The sequence below is a fragment of the Grampus griseus genome (genome assembly GCF_964374135.1).
Source record: "Grampus griseus genome assembly, chromosome: 9".
In the NCBI taxonomy this organism is placed as follows: domain Eukaryota; kingdom Metazoa; phylum Chordata; class Mammalia; order Artiodactyla; family Delphinidae; genus Grampus; species Grampus griseus.
The window spans coordinates 40,625,294-40,641,690 of NC_139003.1; the positions used below are offsets into that span (position 1 = coordinate 40,625,294).

At 43.1% G+C, this 16,397-nt stretch overlaps 1 protein-coding gene across 1 annotated transcript in view; it reads left to right on the forward strand.

Moving 5' to 3' along the window:
* The window catches only part of ELMO1 (engulfment and cell motility 1), a 541,972-nt gene that overhangs the window by 511,180 nt on the left and 14,395 nt on the right, over nt 1–16,397 (forward strand). Inside the window, exons 19-20 of the mRNA XM_082662078.1 lie at nt 5,422–5,529; nt 12,648–12,730. Coding sequence (XP_082518204.1) covers nt 5,422–5,529; nt 12,648–12,730 — 191 coding nt within the window. The remainder of the gene's footprint in view (nt 1–5,421; nt 5,530–12,647; nt 12,731–16,397) is intronic.

A 16,397-nucleotide genomic window follows, 5' to 3' on the forward strand; every position in this document is an offset into this window, starting at 1 on the left:
ACCAGTATCCCTTCTCTAAGCATTAACATGACAAACTTAATCTGAAACCCACTGGTGAGTGAAACGTGTACCCAGAGGAGTTGGCATGTTTCTGCGCCGAGGCCAAGGGCGGTGAACCTGCCTTGTTCTTTCAGCTCACTCAGAAGACCTAGAGCTGAATGGTACGTTCAGGCCATTTCAGTAACCATGTGAACCCTTTTGGGGAGCAGGTTGTTTCTTCCTCTTTGATTGAAAATTTTCTTTTAATATTTAATTAAACCTTATCATAACTCATTTTTACAAAAAGGCAGGTATAAGTAAATGCGTTTTTTCAAAAGAAGAGAAGCCAGATTATTTTCAGAAAAAAATCACTTTGCAATAGATGAAAATAACAGATAATCATTGTTCTCAAAAGGCGGAGGGACCAGAGCTTCCCTGGTGGCGCAGTGGTTGAGAGTCCGCCTGCCGATGCAGGGGACACGGGTTCGTGCCCCGGTCCGGGAAGATCCCACATGCCGCGGAGCAGCTAGGCCCGTGAGCCATGGCCGCTGAGCCTGCGCGTCCGGAGCCTGTGCTCTGCCACGGGAGAGGCCACAATAGTGAGAGGCCTGCGTACCACAAAAAAAAAAACATTAAAAAAAATGGTGGAGGGACCAGTAATGTGAATGAGAGGGGTTACCATTGACTAGAAGATTAGGAAGGCACTAATATTTGAGAGCCAGCTCTGTGGAAGGTGCATGATGAATACTCTATATATGTTTTACTCATATAATTATTAGTGTTACTTAACAAAGGAACCATAGGGGTCCCTAAGGTTTTTATAATTTGGCCAAGACTCCATAGCTGATGTGTCAAGACCAGGTGTGTAACTCAGGTCTGTGTGACTCCAAAGTATCAGTTAGGCCAAACCATCTTTAAAATGACTCGGGGGCTCTGGAGTTAATCTTTTGCTATGAAAGGAGAGTCTCCAGGGAGACAGAATTCTGAATCAAAACAAGAGTATCTCGTTCTGAAGAATGTTCAGTGAAGTGAGGAAGATTTGAAAGGCGGAATGACCTTCATTCTGTATCCGTAGTTGTTGTCTTCCTTTACTGAACCAACAGAGATATCTTCTATCTCATCACCTGGAAGATGACATTTCCCTTTAAAAGCATTGCTGGGGTTCCTCATGTTTTGTGACTTGGAAACGTTTGACCCTAGGCAGGAAGCAGACCTTCCCCTGAGCACGCTGAAGATTTTGCACATTTTAGGTTAACCTAAGAAAGACCCAAAGTCCTAGTGGAAGTGCCCTAAGATTTCACTTTAGGAAAGGCCGCCTATCTTCCAAACACAGGACTTTCAGGGCCCCCTGGGCCAGCAGCCAGCTGCCAACTGTGGGCTTTGCGCACAAGACAAAGATGTCCCCCTGAGTCCATGGCAGAGTCGATCAGGACTCGGTTCTTGCTGTGCCCTGTGCCTCACTTTACAGTCCACATTTCACACTCGACAATGGTAGCTATTCAGCTTGCCCGTCTCCCATAAACACCTGCTGGCCGACCCAACACTGGTCTCCAGCCTGGGTATGAAGAGAGACAATGAGCTGCACTGTTCCATATAGCTACCTATGGCTATTTAAGTTAATTAAAATTAAATAAAATTCAAAATTTCTTCTATTCCTATTGAATAAGCAGGTACAGAGTATTTGCATCATTGCAGAAAGTTCTTTCGAACATTGCTGCAAGAATTACAGTTGTCAAGGGTGATTAGCTGCATAATGATCTATGTGACATATAACTTTAATCAGCCCTGGAGACCTTCTTACCAGGCTGTGAGCTTTGAAACCAGCTTTTCCCTCTGACCTTCACACACACACACACACACACACACACAGAAAAAAAGAGTGAAGCACAAAATGATCTCCATATTTTCAGTTTTTGAGTTGGGGGAATGAAAAGATGGCTATTAACGTACTAACATTTCTAATTGACTGAAAGACCTCTATACTAACTCCTGTTTTCTCTTTAAATGCTACTAAACAATCTTTGCTAATGTTCTCACTGCTTCCTGCTAATTGCTTTTAGTGACACAATCCACTCATTCATTGCCCAGAGGGATTGGGGAACTAGTAACATCATGCTGGGTTTTGAATAGAAAATACACATTTTTCTTACCATAAAAGAAACTGCGAATCAAGCTGCCACTGATGGCTGACACTGAAACTGTCTCACCCAACAAGTCGGTGCACTCTGCTGGTCGGAGGTGGCATCTGTGCTCTCCTATATAGGGGCTCTGCCTCCAAGACAGCCACACACAAGTTATGATGCCTCTAAACCTTCCCAGAGCTAACGACTCCAGCCTTTATCCTGAGAGAGATACTGGCTGAGTATCCACCCATTTGTTTGAGTCAAAACAACCTTCCCAAGCCGTTCAGCCCCTTTTCCAATATTTTGTCATCCATCCAAGTCTTCCTATTTGATGGGAGGAGCAGAACACATCACTCACATCGATGATGCACCGATCTTTTGTTCTCCACCATCTTAGTAGTAGACAGAGAAAGAGGAACTTCTATAGGATAAGAGAAGAGGTAGCCAGAGGTAGGAGGAAAACCAGAAGCTGGTGGTGTCATAAAAGTCAAGAGAATTTAAGCCTCTGGAAGGAGGAAAATCTGTCAGCTATACCCTGTATTGTTATGGCAAGGTTCCAAGTAGCCTTTTGTGTTTCTTTAAACAAACAGTGACTACAGCTTTTCAAGGAAGACGGTTGTTTTACCTCCCGGAACCCTGATAAATAGCCACTGTTTTCAATAGTTTCTGAATGTAGGAGTGTGTTGCAGGAGAGATTTTCCCTGTTCCTGTTTTTCCCTGTAGTATAGGCAGAGTTGCTGAGTCACAGTCCCTACTTCCCAGACCTGGGAAACAAGTGTTTCCACCATATTTCTTTAAGTTGCCACTAAGAGCTAGGGAGCTCCTTCTCCTTGAGCTGCTTGGCTTTGTCCCTCATGTCTGCCTTTCATCCTAATAATTTTTGCTGCACCCAGTAGAGTACTGTAGGCACTCTGCAAATATTCACTGGAGAAATAGACGTAACGTATTAAATAGACAACTTACGAAAGTATGTGTGCAGCAAATTTTTGAAGTGTTGCAAATGAATGTAAGTTGTGCATTTTACTCCACAGTATATGTTTGTACCACTTAAAGTTCTCAATGCTCCCCCAATTATATGGAAGATGATTGACCCATTTGTGCCATATTGACCCTTGGGCTTCAGGTTACCACTGCCAATCCCTAGAGTTTACCCCGGTTTGAAAAGTGAGGGATTTCTAGGAAGAACAGGCTAAGACCTCACTCAAAATAAGACCAGCGTGTCCAAGCACAGCTCACCAACTTCCTTCCCAGCTTTCTGTCACTGTTTTTCAGTTGCTCACTTAGCCAAAGTCCCATCTCAGAGGTAGCAGGGGAAGGAGAGCTCTCTAGGAAATTTTTCAAGCTAGATTTGTGGCCATCACAGTTCATTTAGACAAGGTGAAAGGTCCTTCGGGGGGAAGAAATCTCTACAATTACTCATGCCAGGTTCCCAAGAGCACTGTTGGTGCTCGTGGCCAAAACTTGGCCCTCTCCTTTGGAATTGCAATTCCTATTGTGAATTACAAGTCAAATTCCCAAATGTGTTCTCCTCATGGAAAACTGCCTAATTGAAATGGTTATGAATTATTCAGGGAATAACTTTATTTTCTCCCTTTGAAATGCTCTCCCAGAAGAATGACCTGTGCTGTTGAGTGTGTGTGTGTGTATAGGTATATATATATAACAGAATTCTGAAAATTTAGCAATTCCAGATGTTTTCCTAGCTCTCAAATCACTGTTTCTTTACTCTCAAATTTTCCCACCAGCGTTTAGATTTTTTTAAGTATATGGATTGCCATATTCTGGCTACGTTCAGGAATTCTCAAACCCTGTTTATAGATGAGAAAGGAATCACAGAGGCATTTTGCTTTTGTGGATCCAGTGTGGGTGTTTTCTTTGTTCATTGTGTGGCTTTTACTTCCAGTTTTAAAACTTTCTTTTCTACAAAAAGAATTGTAGTTAAAATGTGGTGTTGCAGTGAAAGCAATTTTAGGTAGAAGAACATTTTGCTTAAACGTTATAGAGACCGTTTTGGTCAGAGTGGCTTCAAAATAATTTGTGTTTGTAGACACAGTAACGGGGTGGCTTGACCAAAGCCACTGTGTTTGCCAATTGCATAATGTCACAAAGGGGTTTACAGGTCAGGGATGCTCTGTGCCTTAAGCATCTTGACCAGTGGGTCTTCATTTATCAATTTAGCCAACAGCAACTGTGTAACTTCCACGTGCCAGGCACTGTGCCCAGGGACCAGTGCAGTACAATTGTGAAGACAGTGGTTGTCATCAGAGCGCCCTGGCTTCTCCACACTGTCAGGGCTGATGTGTGTCCTGGAGTCCTCTTCTGTCAGTAACCTTTCACACGGAACCCACTGGGGCAAGTTGCTTACCTAGGGTCTATGGCAGATAATGGGGAATACTAAGGGGCTTAACATGGGAGCACCAAGGATCCAAGGAGATGCTGGAGCAGCTAAGAGGATGGGAAGGGTCCGTTTGGCTGCAGTAATCAGAGAGGGCTTCCTGGAGGAGGCAGCATCTAGCACAGCCCTGAGAGCTGCACAAAGTTTGCTGTCACAATCTAAGTTTCTTATCTAGAAAAAGCACTCTCTGCCTCCTTCTTGCTGCCTCACCAGCTTATTCAAAAATTTTTATTACATTTGGGGAAGTCAACTTAAAGGAGTTATTTATGAGAATGATCCTAAGGTACTGGTCACACTTATTTAAGAGAACTAAACTCTAGGAAAGAGAGAGGAGATAATTGCAATATCCTCATTCTTGGATAAATTTCTGAGTTATTAGTGTATTTCCTCATGAATTCCATCCCTTGTGTGTATCACTAGCTTCCTAACAGTTTATTCATTGATTAGTTTGTGGGCATAGGCCTCAGGGGTGAGGGGTTTGATATGCCAACTGGGATATGGCACAACCATCTCATCAGTCTTACAATCTCACAGAGGAAAGTGGAAGCAGAAAAATTCCGAGAGAGCTGTTTTCTCTTCATCTCCCTCCCCACTTTTGTCAGGCCCAACTGAATAAAGAATAATCCCCTAGTCATTCTAGTAACCCTCTGGAAGCCACCACCTCAGAAACTCTGTTGCCGTTGTCCTCAAAGGATTTGATAACTTTCCCAGTGGCACCAAATGTCTACCAAGAAGGACAGGAGCTAACTAAATATCAAAATCTAGAAGGGACTAACTTCCAGGGCTCTAGAATCATTCCTTCTTGAAGAATTAAAATCAAGGAACTGTGTGTTCTCCTAGGCAAGACTATGACGAAATAAGGATGTCAATATTTTTTGGAAACCAGAATCGCTTACCTGGTAAATTTGTGTTTTTTTCCCCCAGACAAGTTTTGGTATTGTCGGCTGTCACCAAACCACAAGGTCCTGCATTATGGAGACTTGGAAGAAAGTCCTCAGGGAGAAGTGCCCCACGATTCCTTGCAGGACAAACGTAAGTGCCTCTCCTGTGTTGGAGGCCTGAGTTTTGGTTGCTTGTTCGTTTCCTGGTCACAGAATATCATGCAGAAAGACTGTCAACCTCAGTAAACCCATTAGGCATGTCTCATCTAGCTGTGAGTCCTGGCCGAGCCGTCTCATCAAGCATAAGACCTTGATGGATTTGTGGTTTGGGACTGAAGAGGGGAGGAGGTAAAAGGAATGCTCACCTATCTTTCCTGAAAGACGTAAACCTGGGGTTCAAACACCCACTTCTACGTTACTTGTCCAAGTGTTATTCTAAGGAGCAAAAACAATATAAACCTGATTGTCAGTTGTCTTTTTCTGATGACCCAGAATAATTTCACATGAATCACGTACTTGATCCCACCACGTTTATGCGTTATAGTTCACTGTATCCCACACTTATAATGCAGAGCTAATGCCAGATCCACGTATGGCTAGTTTACTTCCAAGAAGTAACTCAGACACTCAATAGCATTCTGTTGTTTCCTAAATATTCCCCAAAATACATATTATTTATACCGATTTGCTATTTCTGTACCATGTCTCTTAAAGAGCCAGTCATATGCTAGATTATTTTAGCCCAACACCAAAGCAGGTTCCAGGTTTTTTTAGTCAGCATTAAGTGTACTAATTAAACAAAGTATTACAGAAATAGTAAAATACACAAAGGTAATGGATTAATTTGGAAGAGAAATGAGATAAAGTTAGGCATAGCCTCAGAGGATATCTCAGGTAGAGAAATCAAAGAGTGAGAAAAAAGTAAAGACACTTTAAAATAACTTTTACAAATCACCTTGACCCTGCCATGAGTCATATGAACAAGTCGCAAACAGAATCCTTACCTCCAGGTCCTAGCACCTTCCCCCTTGTCACCCCAGGGCCTATGGAAGTCAAATCTGTACTGTCTTCCTTGCAGCTCATGGCCATCACAGGGGAAAATAAACCACAAGTGGCAAATTCCTGACACACTCAGACTCTGGGCTGACATATCAGACAGACAGCCTGGAACATTCTCGCTTCCTCCAGGTTAAAAATGGGACAGTCTGGTCTTCATAATGTCATTTAGTTCAGAAGGCAATCTTATTTCCTTTCATGGGAGCACTGCCTCTTCAGCCCCCGTTATTTGAAACCCAGTACCGCAGAGTCTGGGGCAGTGTCTATGCATTCTTGCTATGGGGTCTCCCCAGGCCTCTGCCTGTAATAAGGACCCTCCCTTCAGGTCTCAGAAAGCCTTCCGCATCCCACCATGGACAGAGCTGGACCAGTGGTTCTAAGAGTGTGGTCTTTGGACCACCAGCAGCAGCATCACCTGGGAAATTACTAGACATGCAGCTTCTCAGATCCTCACTCCCAGACGTGATGAATCACAAACTCTGGGGATGGGGCCAACAACCTCTGTCTTAACAGACCCTCCAGGCGTTTCTGATGAGCGCTCAAATTGAGAAGTGTGGAGCCAGATGTTGCCTGACACACTTCATAGTGAGTCCCTAAATTGGGCTTTCACCAATACGTAAATATTTTAAAAGAACAAGAAAAGTGAATCGACAGTGGGTTGCCAACTTTCAGTTTTGGCAGAAATAAAGGCTATTATAAAAGAAAATCTAACTAAAATTTAATATCACATTGCTTTCATTTTAAAAAGGGCTCTTGATCAAACAAAACGAAAGACCAGAAAGGCCTAATCTTGGAGTAAAGGACAGTCCCTTGTACTAACTTAAATTAGCTGTGTGAAAAACTCACAGCAGTGTCTTCATTTTCCTCTGTTTGCTATTAACTGGTGAAAAACTCACTGATGAAACCTCCCTCATGAACTCAGAACTGTCCAGAGGCCAGCTATTTGGAATCTCTGCTCTAATGCAGTAAAATGAAGAGTTAGAGGTCAAAGCAACCACAAGCTCTATATGAAGTCTTTCACCGCCTCGTTCTTAACCTGACCAGGAAATAGGGAAAGTGGTCTGGGCAGGAAAACAGAAAAACCACAGCTGGATTCATTCCTAACCCACATGGCCCAGAGAATCGGCGCTCCTACTCACTGGCTGTGTTATTTATCTCCATAGTTATAGGGATCTAGTCCTCTTCTCCACCCACAGATAGGCACTAGATGGGCGTGGATTGTAGGTTTAAATGCAGCGCTCTCATTCTCGCTGGTTGTGCTGCTTAGGAAGTCGGTAGCCCTGCCCCTAGAGAAGGTCAAGTCGTGGACAGTACCTGAGCCTTGAGTAGGGACGGTCTCTGGGCTAGAAACCCGAGGGCCGATGCCAGGGAGAGCCAGCTCGCCAGGGTGGTTGCAGAAGAGCCAGGACAGAGCTGCAGATCTCCAAACAGTTTTTGGTCGTGGCCACAGAGTGAGGCTGCTTCTCGGGAAGGGTTGCATCAGTCCCTCTGACAGTGGCTGTGAAACTCATCCACTCCTTTCCTCTGCGGCCTTTGAAGTCTAGTAATTCAGAGTTCCAGAAGAGCTGCTCCGTAAACAGTTATCCATTGCAAGGCAAACCAAGAATGAGTACCTGTGCAGGTGTGTGCATATGAGAGGATGTGGTGTGTGTGTGTATGTGTGTGTTGAGGAGATTATATCTGTATGCACATGTGTGCCAGGGAGGGGGTATATTTCATGTAATGAAGTCAAATGAAACTATTGTGTGCCTGAGATGAGAAGGTCCCAGCCTAGGAAACTAAAGTTTGCTGCTTCAGGCCTGCCATCTGGTTTGCATTTAATTACAGATCGCATCCTGCCTGGAGCAAAATAGTCCATCCTCTTGGAGCCCTTAGTCAAAAACCTCATTCCACTAGAAAAATGAGACATTCCTTTAATTCATTTCAAGTACCCTTGCTCTTGCTGTGTACAATTGCCCTCTCTTGCGACCAAGGGGAAAATTGTCTTCCACCCCTTGAGTTAATCAGTGCTGAATACTGAGATATTGGTGAATCAAATAGCATAATTGAATCCTCTTAATCCAGAGAGTGCAAGTGGAGATTGAGGGCCTCTCCTTAGCTTTCATGTCTAAAGATTTAGCAAATCTCTCTTCTCGTATTCCTTTTGTTAGGCAAGAAACATGGCCCTTGAAAATCCACATCTCCTAACCTCCCTTCGCCCCACATTCCTCCCACCAGGTTTATAGACTCTCATCACCCCCACTAAACACCAGACTCCTCTGCTTTCCAGCAGTGCCTGGGCCCCTCAGAGACTCCCTTTGAAAGAGTCTAGGCCAGCGCTCTTCACTCCCACGTCAAAGGGTTTTGCTCCCTCACACAAGGCCATGAAGCCTGTTACAGCAGAGGAGAGGAGCAATGGCCAGAGCAAAGCAAAGTGGGCAATTTGGGTCATTGAAGCATGGGGAATAATTCAGGTCCCTCAATCTACAGAGAGAATTAACTTTGACTGTTGATAATGAGAACAACCGCAAATAACATCTTTCGAGTGTTTACTCAACTCCAGGCACTGTGCTAAGAGCTCTACGTTACATAATAAATTATCCTCCCCACAACCTGAAGAGGTAGGTATCATTGGAAAATTAGGATTAGGAAAATGAGGCACAGAAAAGTTAAGTAACCTGTTGAAGGTCACACGTCCAATAAATAATAGAGCAAAGATCTGAATGCAGCCATCCAACTCCACGGCCTAGATTTTTACCCACTTCTCCAGACCACCTAGATTCAAAGCCAGCAATGATCTTGGCTCCAGCACTGAGTTAATTCTCAGAACAGCCCTATGCGATGGATGATATTATAGTTCTACATTGTAGGCAAGAAAGCTTATGCTCTAAGAACTTAAGCCCAAAGTGGTATAGCCGGTAGGTGCACCTAGAATTCAAATCCAGGCTCTGTGATTGTAAAGGCACAGCCCTTCCAACCACTCCAGGCTTCCAAGTTAGAGTCCAGATTCTTTACTAAACTGTACTGGGATCAGCCTGCCCCTCCTCTGTATTTCTGCCCATAGGAGCTTCCACGATGGAGCTGTGTATACAGCAAGTGCTCGTGGCTTACTGGTTACTTCCTGGGGTGATTTCTGTCTCAACTTGGCTCCCAAGGGTGAAAGCTAGAACAATTTTTATCATGGTGGCCACATTTACTTTTTCAAAGGCATTTTTTTTTAATCACAATTAAAGTTCCTTCCCCAGATAGTAGCAATCAAAGAGTTTCCTGAACATATCTGAAGTGATAACCACTTCCAGGGCTGTGTTCAGCATGATTTGGGGGGCTGACATCTTCCAAACATAGGGAAAAATCATGGCCTAGCAAGGGACCATAGAATAGAAGAAAGAGCAGCAGTCCCAGCTCTGTCCCTCACTAGCTGTGTGATGTTGCATGATTTATTTCTTCTCTTTAGTCCTCAGTCTTCCCATCTATAAAATGGGAGCGTTGAATTAGATTGTCTCAATCCAGCTCAAACTGAAAAAAGCATTGAAAGAAATGAGGCCAGGCTGCAAGGAGTTAGAGTTGGCGTTAGGGAACCAGTGGTGACCCTTCTGGTTGTCATATCTCTGAACCCCACTTAGTTATGTTGCTCCTACAAAAAAGGGCCTGATAGAAACACCAGCCCTGCTTTGAAGTAACCAAGGGCCCTCTGTTGCCTCTTAAGAGTGTAGATTCAAAGGATATGAGTCTGATTCTGCTCATGGGTTTAGAGAGGACAGCATTTTAGCCCTTCTGATGCCTAATTTTCCAGTGCATCTAGAGACCAACTATGTAAAGAGCAACCTTTAAAAGCCATGCTGTATTTTTAGAATTTTGTGTTTTCCTTTTAGCCGTAATCCTGTGAGTAATATAGCAGCTCGTCTCCTTGACAGGGGACAATGCATGTAAAATACATAAAATATGTAATGCCACAAGCACGGTGGAAGAGTGCTTTTTCTCCGCTGATTCCTTCTCATTAGAGATTCTAAAGACTGCTCCCACGACAGACTTTAGTGTTACTCTTGTCCTGTTCCGAGTTAATCTTGCCCAGTTTTCAAAGCCAAGGGGTAAATTACTATTTATAGATCTTCAAAGACAAGGGGTAACTTACTATTTATAGATCTTCATTGACCATGTTACATATTATACAACAGAAGACTACCCTGTGACTCAAACTCCATCTGAAGCTTGAGGAGGGTTTTGGAGTTGGTATGTTAATTATATCACAAATTCACTTCAGTGGTGGATTTTCATTGAAAAGTAAATCTTAAGTAAACCCAGCTTCCCAAAGTGCCCAAATATCTCCTCTTGGGGTAGTGATTAGGGAGCCAGGTCAGCCACTGAGAACAGGGCTGATTGTTGGTTCTGAAAATGGTTTTGAGGAGAACTGAAGTCAGAGGCTGTGGTCAAAGGTAGTTCAGGAATCACAAGGACCGTCTAAAAGAAGATGCCAATCTCGAGCAGCCAGGCAGAGAAGGAAAACAGTCCAAGGTCAAGGGTCATGCCATTCAGGAGAGGCTGCATCGCTACATTTTGCTGCAAGAATAAATAACCTCCACAATCTCAGTGGCTCAGGACAGCAAGAGTTTATTTCTCACTCCTCACATTACGTAACTGACATGGACTTTCAAAGGACTGGTCCACACGATCACAGGGACTCAGGCCAATGGCTGCTCCGCCATCCCAGAGCTGTGCCATCTGGATGGACCATGGAACCGGATCAGTCCCTGTGGCTGGAGAAGAGAGGCGGGTAGGCGTGGACTTTTCACTGCCTCAGCTAAGAGAGAGACAGGCCATTTCCTCTCACATGTCACTGACCAGAGCTAATCGTATGGCCCCACCTAACTGCAGAAGTTGTTGGGAAGAGTAGTCTTCCATATGGCCGGAAGGAGAGGAGAGGCAGTCATTAGTGAGTACAAGTCAGGTCCACCAAAGAGATCTAGAATCAGGACTGAGCTAGCCGCGGGTGCCTGCAGAGAATCCTGGAAGAGTTCCTCACAGCCTCACTCTTCTCTAGGGTTTGAGAGAGCTCTAGAGGTGTCACAGATTTGGACAAAGTTCTTAGCAACTTTAGGGTACCCGGACAATGTTAGCTTTTAAAGAGCCTTCCTGTTAACGTCGTTTTGACATTCTATATATTTTATAATTCTCTCTTCATCTAAATGTCACCCCCAAACCCAATGCCCCAGTAAAAATAGGTGAACTTTCATCATGAAATCTCTCATTATCTTCATCATTAGAGGAGTCTAAGGAATTGATGATGCAAAGCTTCTGCAGATCCTAAGTGAGCTCCTAAATTCACAGTCCCTTACAGGAGTGAAAGATTAGGAATTGGAAAGGGACAGATGACTTTGCAGTTTTTTAAATTAAGCTTCCAAACCATCCTACTGCCTTCTCTCCATCAGATGATCTTAACAAAAGCTTTAAAGGCCCAAACCTTTCCACATGTTTTATCTTCCCCCAGGTTTTGAGTAGGATGAGAGATAACATCATTTTATCAAACTGCATTGCGCTCAGGATTTCCAAGATAAACACCAGCTACCACTTCCCTATCAGAAAGGAATGTTCCCTTTATTTAATTGAGTTTAATTTCATTGTCCATAAAATAGGAATAATAAAACCTGCCTCACAGAATGCTTGTGAGAAGTAATGAGATGGTAAGAGGGAGAATTTGGAGAATGAGGGTTCAGGATGGTTTAGATTCAGATATTTTTGTGATAAGGTTATTTCCCCTCATTATCCAAAACTCAGAAACTAAAGAGATGTAGCAACTGTAGCAGGAGATATCCATCTGTAGGAAGCATTTGGCATTGCTCCTGGCACATAGATGTCTTCCATAAAATCAGTATCAGTACCACTATTAGTATGATTATTACCGCTGCTTCTAGTACCATCACTTTTAATGCAACTATGATGGGTTTGTTGTTGTTTCTGGTCTTTTTTTTTTAGGTATTTGCTTTATTGAACCAAATTCTACTATGAACATAGATTTTTCTCCCCAGGGATGCTTTTTACCAGGGTATAAGGATATATTTTAGTTCCTAGCCCTGGACACCGCTTGACTTCTCTTTTCTTTTCACCTCTTTTCTCTTCTAGCGGTAGTGTCTGGGAATGGCAGCCATAGCAGCAGACTCGATGCTTAGTCTTGCTACTTTCTGGACACTTAAGCTGTCACATGATGTAGTTACTTTCATTTTCTCTTATGAATTGCAGTGCCGGTGGCAGATATCAAAGCTGTGGTGACGGGAAAGGACTGCCCTCATATGAAAGAGAAAGGTGCCCTTAAACAAAACAAGGTATGTTTTCCAAGTTGCAAATTGTTCTATCTGCTCAATACAGTTACTGACTGCAGTGGGCCGAGCCCTTCTTTGGTAGCTATGCTTGTGTGGTTGGTGTGTGTGTGTGTGTGAGAGTGCACACACGCACACACAGTTACACATCTCTTAAACTCAGCTCCTTTTCCTTTCCTCATTCCTTTTACACCTCTTACCTAGTCTTATTCTTTCTCTCACTGATCACTTGTCGAATCTCCATGCCTTGCATTCTCTCACTTCCTTTCTACGTACAGCCCTAGGAATTGCCCTCTCTCTGTTGTCACCAGTCTTCTCTCAAGCCTCTTCCACTCATCTCCATCCATCCTCTGGGCCTCTCCTAACCTTCTATTTATGTTCATGTTCTCCCTTCTGCACTTCCACCCCAATCCCTTTCGTTTCCTCCTTCTTGTTACCCGCCTGGTGTCTCAGTGAAGTCTGGGAAAGGGAGGAGAGACTAGATGGCTCAAAACAAATCTTAGAAAACTTTTAAAGGCCTGATATTCTTCAGCATCATCGGAAATATTGTGAAACAGTTCAAACCCAGCTTAAGGGAGAAAATCTTCCCAGAGGTGAATATTGCTTCAATACTCTTCACATTGCAATATTCTTCACCCTCCCCATCATGTTGTTCCCCATGACAGCCTACATTCCATAACAGAGGGTATGGGAGGTGGCATTTTCTGAAAAGATGGAGGAATTTCCCTTGCCCCCCGTTTGGAGGTATTTGCCCTTGGAGGGGCCATCAGGGAGCCAATTTTTTACTTCTTGGCATCTTGTGTTACATAGTATCTGTCCATGAACAAAATTAATCAGCTTCATCTGGAAGCTTCAGGCACCTCGGAGCCAAAAATGTCACATAGATCAATAGGTTGCTTCTTTATTGTCCCGTGTCATTATCTAAGAGACATGTAAACGTTATACACATCCTAGTTATCAATCAGTGTTGAAGGGAATAATGCCTGCCCTGTAATTTCAGTCATTATAAGATGAAGGTGAATCCAGGTCTGCATAAGATGACCCTATCTATGGTTAAGGAAAATCAAAAGCACTAAAAAAGTGCTGTTTAGGAAGAAAACAGGGAGAGGATACAGCCAAGGAGACAGATAACAAGATCTTTGTTTCTTAAGTTACATAAGTATAACTCACCTCAAGTCCATATGAATCCTTCTGTGTCGAGCCTGTCACAGTGCTATCATATAAAACACTGAGTGACATAAGGGCATGCCTTGGGGTCTGTAGGTCATCTGTTACACAGAATTTCTTTCTTCTCCAAGATATGGGGAAGTAGGGATTCAACAGCTCATCATATACCAGAAGAGCATCCTTAACTAGAGACGCAAGTCCCCAGCCTTCATGGTTTGCCTCCTGTGGGGCCGCCTTCCTTCAAGACCACCTGATAACAGACGGAGCACCGGCTCTGCTCAGCTCCAGCTGAGGTCCCCCTGGTTATATAACACTTGGAGCCGAGCAGGACAAGGTGTGAGGAAATTGGCAGCAACAAGAGTCTGTAACCTAAAGAAGGCTAGGAGGGGTATAGTTGGCAGCCAAGCAACTTGCAAGGACTCAAGCATTCTGATTGGGACAGCGAATTATGTAAAACAGGTGTGAAGGAACTTCTGGTTTCACCCCAACCTGTAAAGAGCCTAGGAGTTGTCACTCCTATCCTTACAGTAAGAAGAAACTGAATAAAGTGAAAATCAACAATTTTCTTGGAACTACCAAGAGAACTGATGTTGCAGGGGAGACCACAGCCATGGAATCTGGAGAGTCAGGTGCATCCAGAGAGTCACAGCCAGATCTGCTCACCTGAAGCAGAATCTACTGGAGCCGTAAGCTGTAAGATCATTTAGCTGGCAATTCTGATGACTGCTAGTATGAGAGTGAGAAACTCCTGGGGGTTGCAGTCTTGTGGGGGCATACTTTGATGGGCTTTATTTCCAGTAAACCTAGCAGATTCTCTCAGTGAAGATCTTATGGAGAGTTCCCCATCCCCCACTGCCCACCTCCATCATGGCTCTGGGAGGGGAAAGAGGTGAGTAATCCTGGAATATGACAGAGCCTTCTCCATAACGAAGCCCTGTTCTCCAAACCTTTATCCCAGCTAGGGGAAAGGAATTTCTCCCATTGCATTCCTTTTTAAACTTCTTATCTCAACCACAGGGTTGGGGTTGGGGGAGATATAATGAACAGCAGTCAGAACCTCAAGGAAATCAGTAGGAAACTCTGTAGCTATGCTACTGGGAAAGCTATACTACTGGAGATACACTTGAGAAGGTGACAGCCACAAGACATAGGACCCCCAAAAGATGGAGATTTAATTGGAAAGTTATGGAGTGCTATCCCTCACCCATATCCTACCACTATACCACTAGACTCCAAAATAGTAACACTGGATTATACCTGAAAGTTCTGCAAGATACAACCTCTCTCTGAGGAGGAGTATTTAGGGAAGCTCAAAGTCAGTAGGGTAGACAAAAACAGGGACACTAGAGGAATTTGAAGCCTCTGGCACTTACAGTATAGCAAACATTTAACATATCCCAATTCCTTGCTAGATTAACATAAATCATCACTCTAAAGGTCTGTGTATCTCCCTTCCTATTACCTGATACAGCATGTCTGGATTTCAACAAAAAGTTACAAGCATGCCAAAAAGCAATTAAAAAACAGCCTGGAAAAACAAAGCAATCATCAGAACCAGACTGCAGTACGGCACAAATGCTGGGATTATCAGACAGAGAATTTAAAATAACTGTGATTAAAAGGATTAGAGGCTCTAATGGAAAAAGTAAACAACATGAAAGAATAGATGGATAATACAAGCAGAGATGCGGAAACTCTAGAACTGAATCAAAAGGAAAGGGTATAAGTAAAAAGTACTGTAACAGAAGTGAAATAAAATATGCTTTTAATGGGCTCTTCAGTAGACTTGACATGGCTGAGGAAAGGATTAGTGAGCTTGAAAATGAGTCAGTAGAAACTTCCTAAACTGAAATGCCAAAAGGAAAAAAATTAGAACATCAGAGAACTGACAGACAATTGCAAAAAGTATAATATATGTATAATTAAAATACCAAAAGAAAGAGAATAGAACTGAAGAAATATTGAATCAATAATGGCCAAGAACTTTCCAAAATTAAAGATAGATATCCAACCACAGATCCAGGAAGCTTATAAGATACCAAGCAGGATAAATACCAACACACACACACACACACACACACACACACACACACACACACACACACACACCCCTAGGCATATCATATTCCGACTGAAGAAAACCAAAGACAAAGAGAAAATCTTAAACCAGAGGAGGAAAAACATCTTACTGGTAGAAGAACAAATATTAAAATTAAAGTTGATTTCTCATCAGAAACCATGCAAGCAAGAAGAAAGTAGAGTGAAATATTTAGTGTTAAAAAAAAACAACTTAAAATTCCATATCCAGTGAAATTATCTTTCCAAAGTGCAGGGGAAACGCTTTCTAAGATAACCAAAACCAAGGAGATTCATTGCCAGCAGACCTACTCTGCAAGAAATTCTTCAGCCAGAAGGAAAATTATATAGGTTAGAAACTTGAATCTACATAAAGAATGGAAGAGTGTCAGAGAAGGAATAAATGAAGGTAAAATAAAAATATATTTTT